This window comes from Notamacropus eugenii, chromosome 2 (assembly GCF_028372415.1).
Source record: "Notamacropus eugenii isolate mMacEug1 chromosome 2, mMacEug1.pri_v2, whole genome shotgun sequence".
Lineage (NCBI taxonomy): Eukaryota > Metazoa > Chordata > Mammalia > Diprotodontia > Macropodidae > Notamacropus > Notamacropus eugenii.
This window is the reverse complement of record NC_092873.1, coordinates 61,077,107-61,093,160: the sequence shown is the minus strand read 5'-3', so window position 1 is coordinate 61,093,160 and position 16,054 is coordinate 61,077,107. Positions and strand designations below refer to the sequence as shown.

Sequence of the window (16,054 nt, the reverse complement as noted above, 5' to 3'; positions counted from 1 at the left end):
GATTTGAGGCCCAGCAGAGGAAAACCCTTTCCCTTTCAGCCTCAAAGGGTAGCTCTATGGTTCTAGTAAGATGACATACGTGGGAGGATGTTCTCACCATAAAACTCTGCATTATTAGTGTGGAGCTTTGGGGTACTTGGGGTACACCAGGGTTGGGAAACCTGTGGCCTCAAGGCCACATCTAGCCCCTTTGGTCCTCAGGTGTGGTACTTTGGCTGCATCCAAACTTCACAGAACAAATCCTTTGATTAAGGAGATTTGCTCTGGAAAACTTGGACTTTAGTCAAAGGACCGAACTTGAGGACCTGTCCTAGAGAGCCACATGTGGCTTTGAGGTCCCAGGTTCCCTTCCCCAGGTTAGACTCTAAGGAGTTCTCAACATGGCACAGCCATGAACTTGCTTTTAACTATTCCAATAAGTGCATTTCAGTGTGATTGGTTTCCTTTGGAATTCTAGATGTTTTGTTTTATTTTATGCATTTACAAATGTGGTTCTGAGAAGGGGTCCCTGGACCTGCCAAAAGGGCCAGGAGCCCAGGAAGCTGTAGGATGCCAGGAAGGCGTAAGACCCCAGCATCTGAGGAATACTCATGGGCTGGGGAATGGATAAGCCATCTTCCTGTGACTACCTGTCGGGGTCTGGAGGTTGCCACATTTCTGCTCTATAGCCTCTGTTCCCTGAGTATCCCACAAATATGATGCTCCGCAAGCTTCCCTGCCAGCCCATGGCTTTGCCCTCATCTGGAACCGTCTCCATTTGACCCACCCTGTCTCCCCTCCCCCTTATCTCAGTTCAGATGAAATCCTACAGAATATAGGGAACTCCCAAGTCTGCTTAGCATTCCCATGCTAGGGGGAGGACTAAACCAAGCAGGCCAAGCAAATTCCAAGAGGGAGGAGGGAGGGAGGGAGGGACGGAGAGAGAAAGAGAGACAGAGAGAGAGAGAGAGAGAGAGAGACAGACAGAGACAGAGACAGAGAGAGACAGAAAGAGACAGAGACAGAGAGAGAGAGAGTGGGGGGGGGGGAACCCAAGAGGTGCCCAGATGGCAGTCACTAGAGAGAGCCTTGGAATGGGTAAACCCTGGGTTAGAATCCTGCCTCAGACAGTCACTGTCTGACTGGTTCAGACACCTCACTCTCTTGCTTCTTTCTCCTTATCTGTAACATGGGGATAATTAATAATAATGAGAACAACATTTGTCACAGGGTTGTTCTGAGGATCAAATGGGATCATATTTGTGAGTTATTTTGTGAACTGTAACACTTTCTATCCAGTTGGATGCCACCTCCCCTCCCCCCTCCCCATCACAAACTCACCATATTCAGAATATTAACTCTTATTACTCTTATTATTCTGATTGGAGTCCCACCCCATCCTGGCCTCTTTGTGCCTCAGGCAGCTCTCAGAGGACTCAGAGATGGGTTGCATGGTGACTGCTGCTCCATCACCTTCAAGGCTGCTTAGCTTGGCCTCGATTCTCACAGGTCATTTACACAATGCAAGGTCGTAGAAAGACAGTGCTAGGCTCGAGTTCAAGTCCCTTCTCTGAGGCCAGCAGCTGTGTGACATCTCCCCTCTTGGGATCTCAGTTTCCTCATCTATAAAATGGGAATCCTGCTCCTGCCTCCTTCAGGGTTGTCGAGAGGCCCAGCTGAGACTGGATCAGGGGATGCACTTTGAAGCTGGCCCAGGGCCACAGAAATGTCCCTCTTTGCTAATGTGATGATTCCTTATTGTTCTCAGAGGGGAAGCTTTGGAGCCACAGCAGCCAGTGGTTGAAAATCCCTCCTTGCAGAAGGTGTGATGGAGGGTCAGAGCAAGGGGCCACTTCCCTGAGCCAGCCCCTGCTCTCCAGGCTCACAGAGTCATGAATCTGGAGTCAGGAGGGACTTCGAAAGCTGGCTAGTCCAACCCACCCTTTTTAAAGACGAAGAAACTGAGGTCCAGAGAAATGGAGTAAGGTGCCCAGTGTCATGTGGGTTGTAAGCATTAGAGGCAGGATTTGAACTCAGGTCCTTGGACTCTGGAGTCAGTGCTCTTTCTCCTATGCCAAGTCAAACAACTAGAAAGTATTAACAAGAGTGGAGATGTGTGTGTGTGGGTGTGGGTGTGTGTATGTGTGTGTTTTTAAAATTCAGACCCATGATTTCACCTACACATGAATATCAACGTGTAATTTGTAACCTGGAACACTGAGGTTTGATGGTTTATCTAGGATCACACAGCTGGTATGTGTTCAGAGGCAGGATCTGAACCCAGATATTCCTAGACCTCTGAGGCCAGCCCTCTGTCTTTTAACATATTGCTTTTCATCAAAGCCCATTTTACAGATAAGGAAACAGCCTCAAAGAGTGGCCCAGGTGAGATTTGAACCCAGGGCTCTCCTGCATCCAGGCCTGCTGCTCTTTCCACTCTGCTACACTTCCCCCTTTGGGCATCCTAGTGAGAAACCTCCCTTTTCCGTTTCTCTGTTTCAGTTCACCACTTGGTCATGGTCACTGCCTGCCCAGAAGCCTACTTTGGCCAACTCATGAATGAGCTCTGCCTCACCAAGTTTAAATTGGACATGGAAGAGATTGAAAAGGAACTCTGGTGTGACTGGGATCAGACGGTCAAGTAAGTCACTCCTCCTTCCTCAGTTCTTTAGATGAGATTTGCAGATTGTGTTTTCCCAGGTGTATGTGATGAATGGTGGACCGCTGTGCCTTCCATCCCTGTGCTCTGTGGGGCGCAACCCCAGATGGTGACTGACGTCTGTTCTGGGCATCCCACTGTAGGTCGTGGGACCTCCTTGAGATACCTGGATTTCGGCAAAGTGTTTCACAAAGTTTCAGATGCCATCTTTGTAGACAAGAAAGAGGGATGTAGGCATTAGTTTTTTATAGGATTTATAATCAGGTAGATTTAGAAGTGGTTCAATGAGTGTCTTAAAAGAAGAGATACATGACACCCCCACACCTTTGTTTATGTAGGAGACTCACAAGCATTATGTTGTTCTCAGTCATGTCTAACTCTTTGCGACCCCATTTGGGGTTTTCTTGGTAGTGTTACTAGAGTGGTTTGCCACTTCCTTCTCATTTCAGATGAGGACACTGAGGCAAGCAGGGTTAAGTGACTTGCCCAGGGTCACACAGCTAGTAAGTGTCTGAAGCTGGATTTGCACTCAGGTCCTCCTGACTCCAGTTCCAGGGCTCTATCTACTACACTACTACACTACTACACTACTACACTACCCAGTAAAGTGTTAAAAGTGGGATTTGAACCTAGGCTTATCACTCTGTCCATTAGGCCACACTAATGGACAGCAACCATCTCTGGGCATGGATAGAGACAAATGCTGAGGTATGGGAATGGTGGGTGGGGAGAACATCATTCTTGGAATTAAGAGAACTGGGTTTGAAGCCCAGCTCCGACACTTAGTACCTGGGTGACCTTGGGCTCTTCTGCCACCTTCTCTGAGACTCCTCATCTGTAAAACTGGGGATAAAAGAAGTCTTGTGCCAACCAAGGGGTTGGAGGTGGGGCAGGGAAGTGGGGACACTTCTCCTTTGGCTCCTGTGGATGAGGATCCCAGAGTTGGAAGGGGCCAGAGGCTGTCTAGCTCAGTCCCCTCTCTAAGGTCACTGATTATGCCCCTCTAGACTGCTCTCAAAGACGTTCAAGGAAAGGGAATCCACTATCTTCCACCCTACTTCTAGGCAGTGGCACTATACACTATACAAAGCACATGATTTCAGATTGTCTAAATATGTAATATATTTATACATTATGTTATTTGTATTATCTATATTAGTATATAATATATTTAATATATAAAATGTATTTAATATATTGATCAGTCATGTTGATTTTTTCTCTTGTTTTTGTCTTTAAAAAATACATCAGTTAAACATTTTTGAATTAAGCACCTACTATGTGCCAGGCACTAAGGATACAAATACAAAGACTAAAACAATCCCTATTCACAAAGTCCTTGCACTCTAATGCTGATTAATAACTGGATTTGGAGTAGCCCTGTAAGACTGGAGGAAGGTATGAAGTCCGTTGGCTTGAGGGCTCCCTTCTCACACTTGTGGATAAGAGGAAGCTTCAGAGAATAATGAACAGGGTAGATGAAGAGTCAGAAGCCCAGGGGCTAGAATTCAGAGCCAAATCTAATAAGATGAACTGGAAAAGGGATAAATGCAAAGTCACTTGGGTTCAAAGTAATCACTTCACAAGAACACTGTGGGTAGGTGGTGGGCAAAAGTCTGTGCAGAAAAGCCCCAGGGCTTTCGGCAGTCTGAAATCTCTTCACTACAAACCAACAATGAGAGGTAGCTGACCCCCCAAATCCCTGGCAGGATCTCAGGTTACATGGGGAGAGGCCAAGCCGCCAAGTGGAGGGAGGCAAGAGTCCTGATGTATGTGCTGTGGTCATGCCCTGTCTGGAGTACTGGATTTGTAGCCACCTTTTAGGAAGGGTGTAGGCAAGTCAGTGGGCATCTAGGGGGTGAGGAGGGTGGTGAAGGGACTGGAGACGAGGTCTGGCTGTAAAGAAGATGCTATGTGTGTGGTTTAGGGGGGAAGGAGGGCTATGGGACAGCTTCTTCAGTAAAGAAAGATTGAACTAGATGTCCTTGGCCCCTGGAGGTAGAGTCAGGAGTGGTGGGTGGAGGCGGATGTATTCTTGATGTAAGGTGAAGCTTGCCACTGCCTAGAAGTAGGGTGGAAGATAGTGGATTCCCTTTCCTTGAACGTCTTTGAGAGCAGTCTAGAGGGGCATAATCAGTGACCTTAGAGAGGGGACTGAGCTAGACAGCCTCTGGCCCCTTCCAACTCTGGGATCCTCATCCACAGGAGCCAAAGGAGAAGTGTCCCCACTTCCCTGCCCCACCTCCAACCCCTTGGTTGGCACAAGACTTCTTTTATCCCCAGTTTTACAGATGAGGAGTCTCAGAGAAGGTGGCAGAAGAGCCCAAGGTCACCCAGGTACTAAGTGTCGGAGCTGGGCTTCAAACCCAGTTCTCTTAATTCCAAGAATGATGTTCTCCCCACCCACCATTCCCATACCTCAGCATTTGTCTCTATCCATGCCCAGAGATGGTTGCTGTCCATTAGTGTGGCCTAATGGACAGAGTGATAAGCCTAGGTTCAAATCCCACTTTTAACACTTTACTGTTGTGTGACCCTGGGCAACTTATTTATTTTCACAAATATCTCATCTCTAACACTGCATACAATGTTAAGCCTGGTTGCTCTATGGACTGATTTTGCCTTCTTAGTTATAAGATAGGGGTTTTTGTGGGGGATAGGGGGGAAGAGGGAAAGAATATATTGGGAATGTAGGTGATGTTAAAACCAAAGACATCAACAAGAATGAAAACAAAACAAAAACAACAACAGTGACAACAAAAAAGCTTGATCCCACTTGGCCCCAGAGAACAGGACCAGGAGAAATAAAGGGCAGCAGTTGGAAAGAGGCCAGAGGGGGCTTCTTGTCAGGGAGCATATCCCAGCCCTGAGAGCTATCCAGCATTAAGGGAGAAAAGGAAGGGGGAGAGACAGAAACAGAGAGACGGGGGTTTCGGGGAGACAGAGACAGAGGGAGACACAGAGAGACACAGACATAAAAAGACAGAAAGACAGAGACAGGGGAGGGGGAGACAAAGAGACAGCCAGACAAACAGAGAAACAGAGACGCAGAGAGAATATATTAAGTGATTTTCCAGGTGCTGTACTAAATATTCAAATACAAGCAGAAAGGACAGGCCCTACCCTTAGAGAGCTGACATCCTAATGAAAGGGGGAAAGGCACCCACTGGGAGTGTGACTACGGGTAGCTGTGACCACCTATCAGAGCCACTAGAGAATGGCCCGCTCAGGGCAATATGGCACCGTAGTCTACTGGTTCTCCAGACTCACAAATTCAGTTTCTCCAGTTCGCCCCATGGGGGATCTGGCACAGATTCCCATTAGCCAGGAACAGAAGACCAGGATGCCCATTTATTTGTTTACAACAAAAGACAGACTTGACCTGAGAACTGTGCTCAGAATATCCCCTTTAGGTTGAGTCACTCCCCTCTTGAGACCAAACCATCAATCTGGGTATTGTTGGTGCAGTTAGAGCACTGAACTTGGAGTGAGGAAGACCTGAGTTCAAATCTCACCTTAAACACTTACTACCTGTGTGATTGTGGGCAACCACACTAGTCTCTTCACCTCTCTGCCTCAGTTTCTACAACTGTAAAATGGGGATAATAGTAGCACCTACCTTCCAGAGTTGTGAGCACCAAATGAGAAGATAATTGTGAAGTGCCTAGCCCAGTAAAGTACATCACACAGTAATCTTTATCACAGTATAAATGTTAGCTACAATGATGATGACTCCCCTCCAGCTGTGGTAGCCAAAGGAATTTCCCTTCTCCAAAGGTACAAAGATTTCTGTCAAGATGCATACCAGCCATTAGAACTTAAGCACCCTATCCACACCCCCAGCTTTGAAAGCTGAGTTTACCTCTCCTTTTTCAACATTTCCTATCCCTCAGCAGTGTGGCAGAAACTAGGTATAGACCAGCACCTCACACCATACACCAAGATAAGGTCAAAATGGACATGCTTTAAATAGAAAAGCTGATACCATGAATAAATCAAGGGAACATGGAATAGTTTATCTGTCAGATCTATGGATAAGGGAAGAATTTAGGACCAAATAAGATATAGAGAGCATTATGAAATGTAAAATGGATAATTTTGATTATATAAAATTAAGAAGTTTTCACACAAAAACCAATGCAGACAAAATTAGAAGGAAAGCAGAAAAATGGGGGAACATTCTCACACAATTGTATCAGGTAAAGGCTTTATCTCTCAAATACTTAGAGAACTGAGTTAAATTTATAAGAATACACTTCATTCTCCAGTTGATAAATGGCCAAAGGATGTGAACAGGCAGTTTACAGACAAAGAAATCAGAGCTCTCTAGTCATATAAAAAACATTCTAAATCACTACTGATCAGAGAAATGCAAATTAAAACAACTCTGAGGTACCACCGCACACCTCTCAGATTGGCCAATATGAGAGAAAAGGAAAAAGATGAACCTTGGAGGGTGTGTGGGAAAATTGGGACCTTAATATGCTGTTGGTGGACTTGTGAACTGATCTAACCATTCTGAAGAACAATTTGGAATTATGCCCAAAGGGCTATAAAACTGTACATACCCTTTGATCCACCACTGCTACTGCTAGGTCTATATCCCAGAGATTAAAAAAAAGGAGGGGAACCTATTTGTACAAGGGTATTTATAGCAGTTCTTTTGTGATGGCAAAGAATTGGAAATTGATGAGATGCCCTTCAGTTGGGTAATGGCTAAACAATTTGTAGTTTACGATTATAATGGAATATAATTGAACTATGAGAAACAATGAGTAGGAGGATTTCAGAAAAACCTAGACTTACATGCATGGATGCAGAGTGAAGGGAGCAAAACCAGGAGATCATTGTACAAAGGAACATCACTGTTGTATGATGAACAACTGTGAATGACTTAGCTCTTCTCTGCAATACAATGATCCAAGAAAATCCCAAAGGACTCACAATGAAAAAAGCTATGCACCTACAGAGAAAGAACTGAGAGAGTCTGAATGCAGATCAAAAAATACTATTTTCACTTTCTCTTTTCTTTTTCTTTTGATTCATGTTTTTCTTCCACAAAATGACTAACATGGAAATATGCTTTATATGATTGTGCCTGTAAAACCCATATCAAATTACTGACCATCTCAGAGACAGGGAAGGGGGAGAAGGGAGAGAATTTGGAACTCAAGGGGTTTTTTTTTGATGAATGCTAAAGATTGTTTTTACATGTAATTGAGGAGGAAAATAAAATACTTTTTAAGGAGACTATTATAATAGTCCAGGTAAGAGATGATAGGGACCTGAACGAAGGTGGTAGCTGTGTGAGCATTGAGAAGGGGACAAAGGTGAGAAATGTCAATAATGTAGAAATGTCAAAAGTAGAATCAATAAGACTTGGCAACTGATTGGATTGTGGGGTGAGGGAATAGGAGATGAAGGTAACACCAGGGAAGGAGGGCGGTGCCTTAGTCTATAATAGAGAAGTCAGGAGGATGGGTGGGTTTGGGGGGACGGAAAAGGAATGTAATTGTATTTGAGATGTACATCACCATCAAATCCTGCCTGCTTACGGTCTGATCAACTCTGATGCAAGGAAAGGAAAAGGGAGGGAGTCTCTTGCTCACCTGTCACTGTTTCCATCTCAGAGCAAGCGCCCTTCCAGGGGAAGTAATTGAAGAAGCAGGGAGGAAAAAACAAGTGTTCCCCATGGTCAATGGTGCCTGGGCAGGAGCTGCTACCACGTGGGATACCACATGGCATTTGGCCCATTACAGCCCCAAGTAGATGATGCTAAGTTCAAACATAGGGAGATTAGGAGTCTGCACCACAGAGGGAGAGGTCAAAGTGGGGGAAACATGGTAGAGACTAAGGGTAGGTGGAGTTGTGTTAGAGGCCAATCCACCATTGCCAACAATCTTCCTATCCCCTGGCCAAAGAGACAGGTCATGGGGCCCACTTTGGAGATCCTTGCTTTGGACACTAGGGAGCCATTGGAGGTTGTAGAATGGGACTGTGATTAGCATACAATGCTGTCATTGTTAGGAGGGCAGTCTCTTTCATGTACCAGGGTACCCACATCCATCATTTTCCATTTTAAGTTTTGGTTCCTGAAACATGGGCATGTAATACTGCTGCAGTAACAACAGATCCTCTTTATCTGTCAGCTCAAATTAATCCGTGGTCATTTTTAAAGCATTCCCTGCCTCTCCAAATCTACCAAGTACTCAGACTGATTTTTCACGCATTGTGTTAGATATTTAGCCTGTCTCTTAAAGAGCCACCTTGTGTTTTCCTAAGAAATTCATTACAAAACTTACTTGGGTTTCTAAAGCTATGACCCCGGTGAGTCAGCAGGAGGAATATTATTCCTCTCATTTTACCTTAACTCATGTGTAAGTGCCCTAGTTCTGAACTAAGGGACAAGGCTCCATCTTGGTTTCTCAGTAAGTCCCTCTCCAGGTCATGCCCTCTGCTGGGATTTTCCTTGGGAACATCATTATTTGGCTTGTGTCTGTTTGATCTAATCCAGGATTTCCCCAGAGAACATCAGTATTTGGCTATTATCTGGGTCTCACAAAGCCACAGTTGCAAGGGAGTCAAGCCATCCTTTCTTCTGGTTGATTCCACCTTCCCTTGGGACCCATAAAGCCCATATGACTCTTAGTACCATCAAAATGACAGGAGTATCAGCATTCCCCATCATGCAACTCTTCCTCATTCTTGAGTTTCCATCTAGTAATGGCCCCCTTTCTGGTTCTCTCTGAGGAGAATCTTTCATGAGTTTCTCTCTCCTGAGGATTTTGCTTCTCACTGGACTATCTGGCATTGATTTCCTAGCATTTATGGGGACCATTGGACTGCCTACTCTCTTGGGGGGGAGGGGAGAAAATCTGTTGGATTGAAGAGGATTCAGAGGCCTCCCCCAAGGGCACAAATTTTGTGTTTGTGTGTAGCCCCACCCTTTCTTTGACTGGCCGAGCATGTAAACTGGAAGCAAGGCCATCACCTAGGCTTAATGACTGGGCCAAAGAGCCAGGACAAGGGGGAGGAGGAGCTTGCCTTGATCCTCCTGGGGCCTGTGTGGGCACACCTGCCCCATCAGAGACAAGGAAACAAATGTAGACCAGAACCATGTTTTCCAAGGTCTTATAACTAAAAGGCCTTCCTTTTCCCCACTGCCCAAAGTGTGAATTGTTTATATGGCCCTTGACAATGGGCAGGAACTTGTTGATTCTGGATGAGTGATTTCCCTGCCACCCAGGCTTTGTACAAGTAGGTAAACAGAAGATGGAGAGGGAAAACCAGAAAGGGGAAAGACAGGTTTTGCAGCTGATTTGCAGTTGGATCAACTGTTTGACAGTTGATTGGACAACATTGCTGTTCAGTCATTTTTCAGTTACATCCTACTCTTCATGACCCTATTTGGAGTTTTCTTGGCAAAGATACTGGAGAAGCTTGCCATTTCCTTCAGCTCCTTTCACAGATGAGGAAACCAAGGCAAATAGGGTTCAGTGACTTGTCCAGACTCACACAGCTAGATTTGACAACGTATATTATGGTAAGTAAAGAGCTGTCTAGGTTTGTCTGCTTTGCTCCACAGTGAGCCAGCCTGATGAACTTTGCATTTCTCTGTTTAAAAGGAGTTTCTGGCCAATATAATAACATAACTCTACCTTTTAAGAATGATTATGCATCAAAGAACTTGTCACTGCTTCAACAGTTTGAGAAGAGAAGATGATTTGCCAAACAGGAGAATGGTAAGGACCAGAAAGGGAACAGTTAGCAGACACTTGGTGTAGTACAGATATTCCTAGATAGACCAATGACATCAAGGTCTGCAATCCATAGTTATGAGTTAGTTACCCTGAGCATGCAGGTTTTCCTCACTCATGTGCCTCCCTGTCATATTTCTATAAGTGTGTGCCCACTCTTTCCCAAAGATCATGAGTGCACTGAGAGGAGACTGTGCCCCTCATTTATGTGGAGATTGCAAGTTATTATTTCCTCAACTTCTCTATATTGAGTATCTTTGATGTTAGGATTATTAATGCTTTTACTTTATCATTAAGTAAATGGTGATAACTAAGATGTAATGATGTACTCTTTGTGAGTTGTGGGTTATGTGTAAATAGGAATCACTCCAGTGGGGCTTCAAAGTGGTAAGTTGGGGGAGTTTATCCCCACACAAAAGGATTATCCCTGAGAGGTTGAGTGTAGTCACATGGTAATGGTTCTTTTCTGTGATTTCAAACCTGCTAGTCTAAGGGCAGGTTGGGGTAAGCAAGGCAGGCCAGAGGATGAATATGGGAGCACATGCCAGGGGTGTGCCAAGCAGATGTGACATGTGTGTCTTCTCTATTCAAACCTAAGCTCTTTGATGGTGTGACATTCTTTTTACTTCTTTATAACCCTAGCATTTAGCACATATTCTGGCACATAGAAGAACATGCCTTATGGTTGGTTGGTTGTTGTCTTCAAAGAGGACCAAAATGACATCACTGTGATAAAGTGAAATTTCAGCGCGTCACACTGTGGCTGATCAGATCAATACAAGCTCAGAATGCTCTACCAACAGGTAGGGCACAGATCCATGTGAATATTTGGGGTGGATATCCCAAATTTGCACATCCTACATTTACTTTGTGCTGTCTCAATTCTCCTTTGCTCAGAGAGCACAGCACCCTTTCTGATGTGGGCACTCCATGCTGAGTGGTCCTGGGGCAGTATCTCCCATGTTGCACGGTCAAATCCAAAGTTCTTGAGAGAGACCTTAAGAGGGTCCTTGTATCACTTCTTCTGACCACCATGCGATTGCCTGCCCCATGTGAGTTCCCCATAAAATAGTCTTTTTGGCAAGCATACATTTTGCATTCGAACAATGTGGTCAGCACATCAGAATTGTGCTCTCTGAAGTATAGTTTGAATACTTGGCAGTTCAGCTCAAGCAAGGACTTCAGTGTCTGGTACTTTATCCTGCCAGGTGATCCTCAGAAGCTTCCTAAGACAGCTCAAATGGAAGCGATTCAGTTTCCTGGCATGGTGGTGGTAGACTTTCCATTTTTCACAAGCATATAACAATGAGGAAAGCACAACGGCTCTGTAGATCTTCAGTTTGGTAGTCAGTCTAATACCTCTTCCCTCCCAAACTTTTCTCCCAAACATGCTTGATAAATGCTTGCTGATTGATAGATTAGACATGGAAGTAAAATTTCAAGACCAGAGGAGGATATTTACACATCTTTTACCCCAAATAAGAACTTTCTAGAGACAGTTAATCCAGAGATGAACTCAAATTGATTCATTCTCTCTCTCTCTCTCTCTCTCAGCAGGAAGGGGTCAGAAAAATTTAGTTGATAAATTTAAAACCATAAGTGTAATAGGGCAGCTGAGTGGCACAGTGGATAGAGTGCTGGGCGTGGAATCAGAAGGACTTGAGTTCAAATCCAGCCTCAGACACTTACTAGCTGGATGACCCTGGGCAAGTCACTTAACCCTGTCTGCCTCAGTTTCCTCATTATAAAATGAAAAGGAAATGATAAACCACTCTAGTATCTTTGCCAAGAAAACTCCACATACAATCATGAAGATTCAGAAATTGACTCAGCAACAAAATCAGTGTTGTGTTGAAGCTAAGACCCTGAATTTGAGACTGAGTCTTGACTCTGCCATGGAAGTACTCCAGATATGTCCCTTCTCTCTCTCTGGTCTTTTAGTTTCCTGGCATGCATGTCGAGTGAAGGCATGGAAGTCAGTGAACTTAGCATCCCTTATGACTCAAAATCATTAATCATCACCCAGTACAGCATTTGCTGATTGACAAAATTAGAAACAGGGAATGGCACTGGATTTGGAATCAAGAGGATCTGGGTTCAGTTCTTGACTCTACCATGTACTACCTTGGGCAAGTGACTTTCTTCCCTTAGTTTGTTTCCCTTTATCCTGTATAAAGCTCGTTTGTATATATATATATTTTTTGTCATTTCCCCCATTTAGATTTTGAGCCTTTTTTTACATCCCTAGTTCTTAGCACAGGACCTGGCACATAGTAGTTGCTTATAAAATGTTGATTGATTGACTTTTTGATTGCACTCTCTGAAGCTTCCCTTTTTCATAAGCAAAAGAACCTAGAAATCTCTACAGGGAAGTTCTTGTCAAGGCTGAGCTTGATCAAAGAGAACATGGCTCTAAAACACTTTGGAATGACAGTAACACCCAGGATATGGGTTCTTTTCTTTCAAGGTCATCCACATGCAGCAATGCCTTTGAGTCAGAGGATCTCTTTGCTGCTCTTTAGCCCACACTTTGGCTCTGAAGATGACTTGGGTGGATGTCAGGAGCTGGTGGATGTCCAAGGGTACAGAGTTTCCTAAGAGACGGTTGAATTTGGGGTGGAGGAGGGCATTTGCAACCAGTTTGGCATTTATATGCAAATTGTACTGCCAACCTGACTTGGAAATGCTGGAAAAGGACTCCTGGGCAAGAGATGGGAGTGATCAAACCAAGAATTGAAATGTTAGAAGGAGCCTTTTATGCATTACCGCCTTGTTTCATGGAAACGTGACATTCATTGGAGATGAGGGTCCAGCTGTGTGTGACTAATTATCCTGGACACCAGCAGGCTCTGAGATTCTGCTCTTAATTTGATCTGCGTGATAAAGAACTCAACAGGACTGGCTGGCTTCCTTTTCTGGTTGGGGGTAGTGTAGGAGAGTGGAGGGTGGAGAGCTGGAAGTATGTAGGGGGAGGAGGGAAAGGTTATTTTGGGAAGTTGGCCACCTCAGCATCAGATAAAGGGTTGTTTGTTTTTTTTTTTAAACTTTATATATCCTTTCTATTTCATTGTCATTTAACTATTTTACTTTTATTTATCCTGGCATGAGGAGCTCAATCCTAGCACTCAGGTGAGAGGCTTTTCTACAAAGGCCCATTTGGACCTCACTGATGCTGAATTTGGGGGCTTTTGGACAGGGGTGAGGCTAACTTCCTTCTTTCATACAATGCTTGGCCAATTTTAGCACACTGTAGAAATATGAGAGTGTGGTGGTGGTAGTAGTAACTTTGCTTAGAAAAAGAGTCCTGGAAGCAGTGGAAAGTAGGTGATTTTCCAAGCAGGTGTGATATCGCATAGCTTGTTTCTTCAGAAATCCTGCTTGTTTTAGCCCCTCAAAATCACTTTGGCAGCACCTTTCCATATCGCTCTTGGCTACTTACAACTGCCTTTTCAAAAATTCAGTAAATATTTGTAGAGTATTTCCTATGTCCTAGGCCTAGGCTAGGAATTGACTTCTCCAGAGTCACACAGTGGGGTATGTCCCATTTCTTCTTGGTGTAACCATGGAGTAGGAGAGACAGGAGAGGCGCTAGGGCCCGATGTGGATATTTTCTGTGGCTTTGAACAAGCTAAGGCACCCCCTTCATGCCTCTGTTTCTTTGTAAAATGAAGAAAATGCCTGATGCATGCAAAGATCCCTGAATTTGACATCAGAAGGCTTGGGTTTAAATCTTGACTCTTTTGCCCATTACTGGCATCTCCTCGGGACTATTACTAAACCTCTCAGTTTTAGTTGCTTCTGTCTCAAAGTGATAAAATTAGAATATCCTGGGAGGTAGGTGCTATTACTTATCTCTATCTCACAGATGAGAAAACCTAGGTTGAGGGGTTAAGTGACATACCCAGGGTCACACAGCTGGTCTGAGAGGGAAGATTCAAACTCAGGGCTATTTTAAGGCTAAAATGAGAAAATGGATGTAAAGTCTTTGTTGGCTTTAAAGTGTTACATGATGTTGGTTGTTGTTTTCATTGTTTTGGGTGTTTTATCAGCTGCCTACATGCAGGCGGCTTCCAAGGGAGAGGAGAGATGACGGTAGAATGGCTGGCTGCAGCTGCTGCTTTCCTGTCTCTGTAGCTTACCTGCCGTCCTCCTCCTCCTCCTGGTTGTGCATCCTCAGACAGTAACTGCCCCCCAGCTCCATTCCAGGGTCTTTAGGCAGAACAATCCAGATTGAATGATACAAAGCAAGATTCCACAAGAAAGCCAAGGATTTGTCCTAAAACCTAAGGATAATGAGGGTTAGGGTCTGGGTGCATTGGGAAGTCAATTCAGGAGGCTGTTAGTCATAAATGTTTATTGAAGAGACTGCCACCAACTCCCTGTGTGACCCAGAGTTAGAAAGTCTCTTCCTCTCCCAAGGCCTCAGTTTCCCAGAAGGATCAGGGAAGGTTGAACCTACAGAAGAGAGGGCTCAGGAGAGAGAGGAGAGATGCCTTCACATCTCTGAGGGGCTGCCATGTGGAAAAGGGACCAGCCCAGATCCGTTTGGCCCCAGAGGGCAGGACCAGGATGGAGACTGGAAAGAGGCTGAGTCAGGTTTAGCTTCAGGAAAAATGATGAGGGTTGTCCCAGAGCAGAATGGGTCCTCCCTCACTGGGGGTCCCTAAGGACAGGCTGGCTGGCCACCTGGCAGCTCTGTTGTAGAGGACAGGTGGTCAGCGCTGGGGAGAAGTAGCCAGATAGTCATAGGCTCATCCCTCCTCTTCTTGTGTCCTTGGTGGAGGTGAAGTTAAAAAGGCACCTTCAGAGCAACAAGAGAGAGATATTGGAGCAGCAGATGAAAGCTGCCAAGCATTTTCTCCTCCAAGGGATAGGATGACAAGGGAAGATGTGGCTTCTTCCTGCCCCTCAGCTGTTGGCAGAGAGTCTCTTGTTCAAGGACAGGCTCCAGTGTCCCTGCTGGCCTGAGAAGAGCCTCGATGGGCCACCATGTTTAGAATCCATGCACCATGGTAAAGACAAGGAGGGGCAGGGTGGTGTCATGGAAAGAACATTCAAGTGTAGACCTCTGCTATGTTAGCTTGTGAACTCCTTATGCCCTTCTTTGTACCCCCAGTGTTTAACACAGCACCTGGCACAGAGTAGATGCTTAATAAATGCTTATTGACTCTGTTGACTCCACCTGACAGCCCTCCACATATTTGAAAACAGCCATCATATCTCCCCGAATTTTCTCATCTATACACCCTTCACCATTCTTGTTGCCCTCCTCTGGACAGTCTCTAGTTTGAACTGTGGTGCCCAGACCTAAACACAGCACACAAGATGAGGTCTGACAAGGGCAGACTATACTAGGACTATCTCCCCCTTATTCTCAAAGCTAAACCCCTGTTATTGCACCCCACAAGATCCACCACGTTTTTTGGTTGCTATATCACCCTGTTGAACTATATGGAGCTTGTGAGTCATTAAGACCCCTAGATCCATTTCAAAACAACTGCTGCTTCTCCTTGCCTGGCCCCCCCCCACACCCTACCATACTTCCACATCAACAAGGCCCCCTCAACAACTCTGTCCAGCCAGCCATCCAACCAGCTGTCCATTGGATTGTATTATCATCTAATCCACAATTCTCCATCTTCTCCAAAAAAAGAATATG

General features: G+C 44.9%; 1 protein-coding gene across 2 annotated transcripts in view; it reads left to right on the top strand.

The window, feature by feature from the left end:
• Positions 1 to 16,054, top strand: part of RAMP1 (receptor activity modifying protein 1) — a 97,794-nt gene that overhangs the window by 27,772 nt on the left and 53,968 nt on the right. For both annotated transcript variants that reach the window (XM_072640594.1, XM_072640595.1), the window contains exon 2: positions 2,482 to 2,620. In XM_072640594.1, the coding sequence (XP_072496695.1) occupies positions 2,482 to 2,620 (139 nt within the window). The remainder of the gene's footprint in view (positions 1 to 2,481; positions 2,621 to 16,054) is intronic.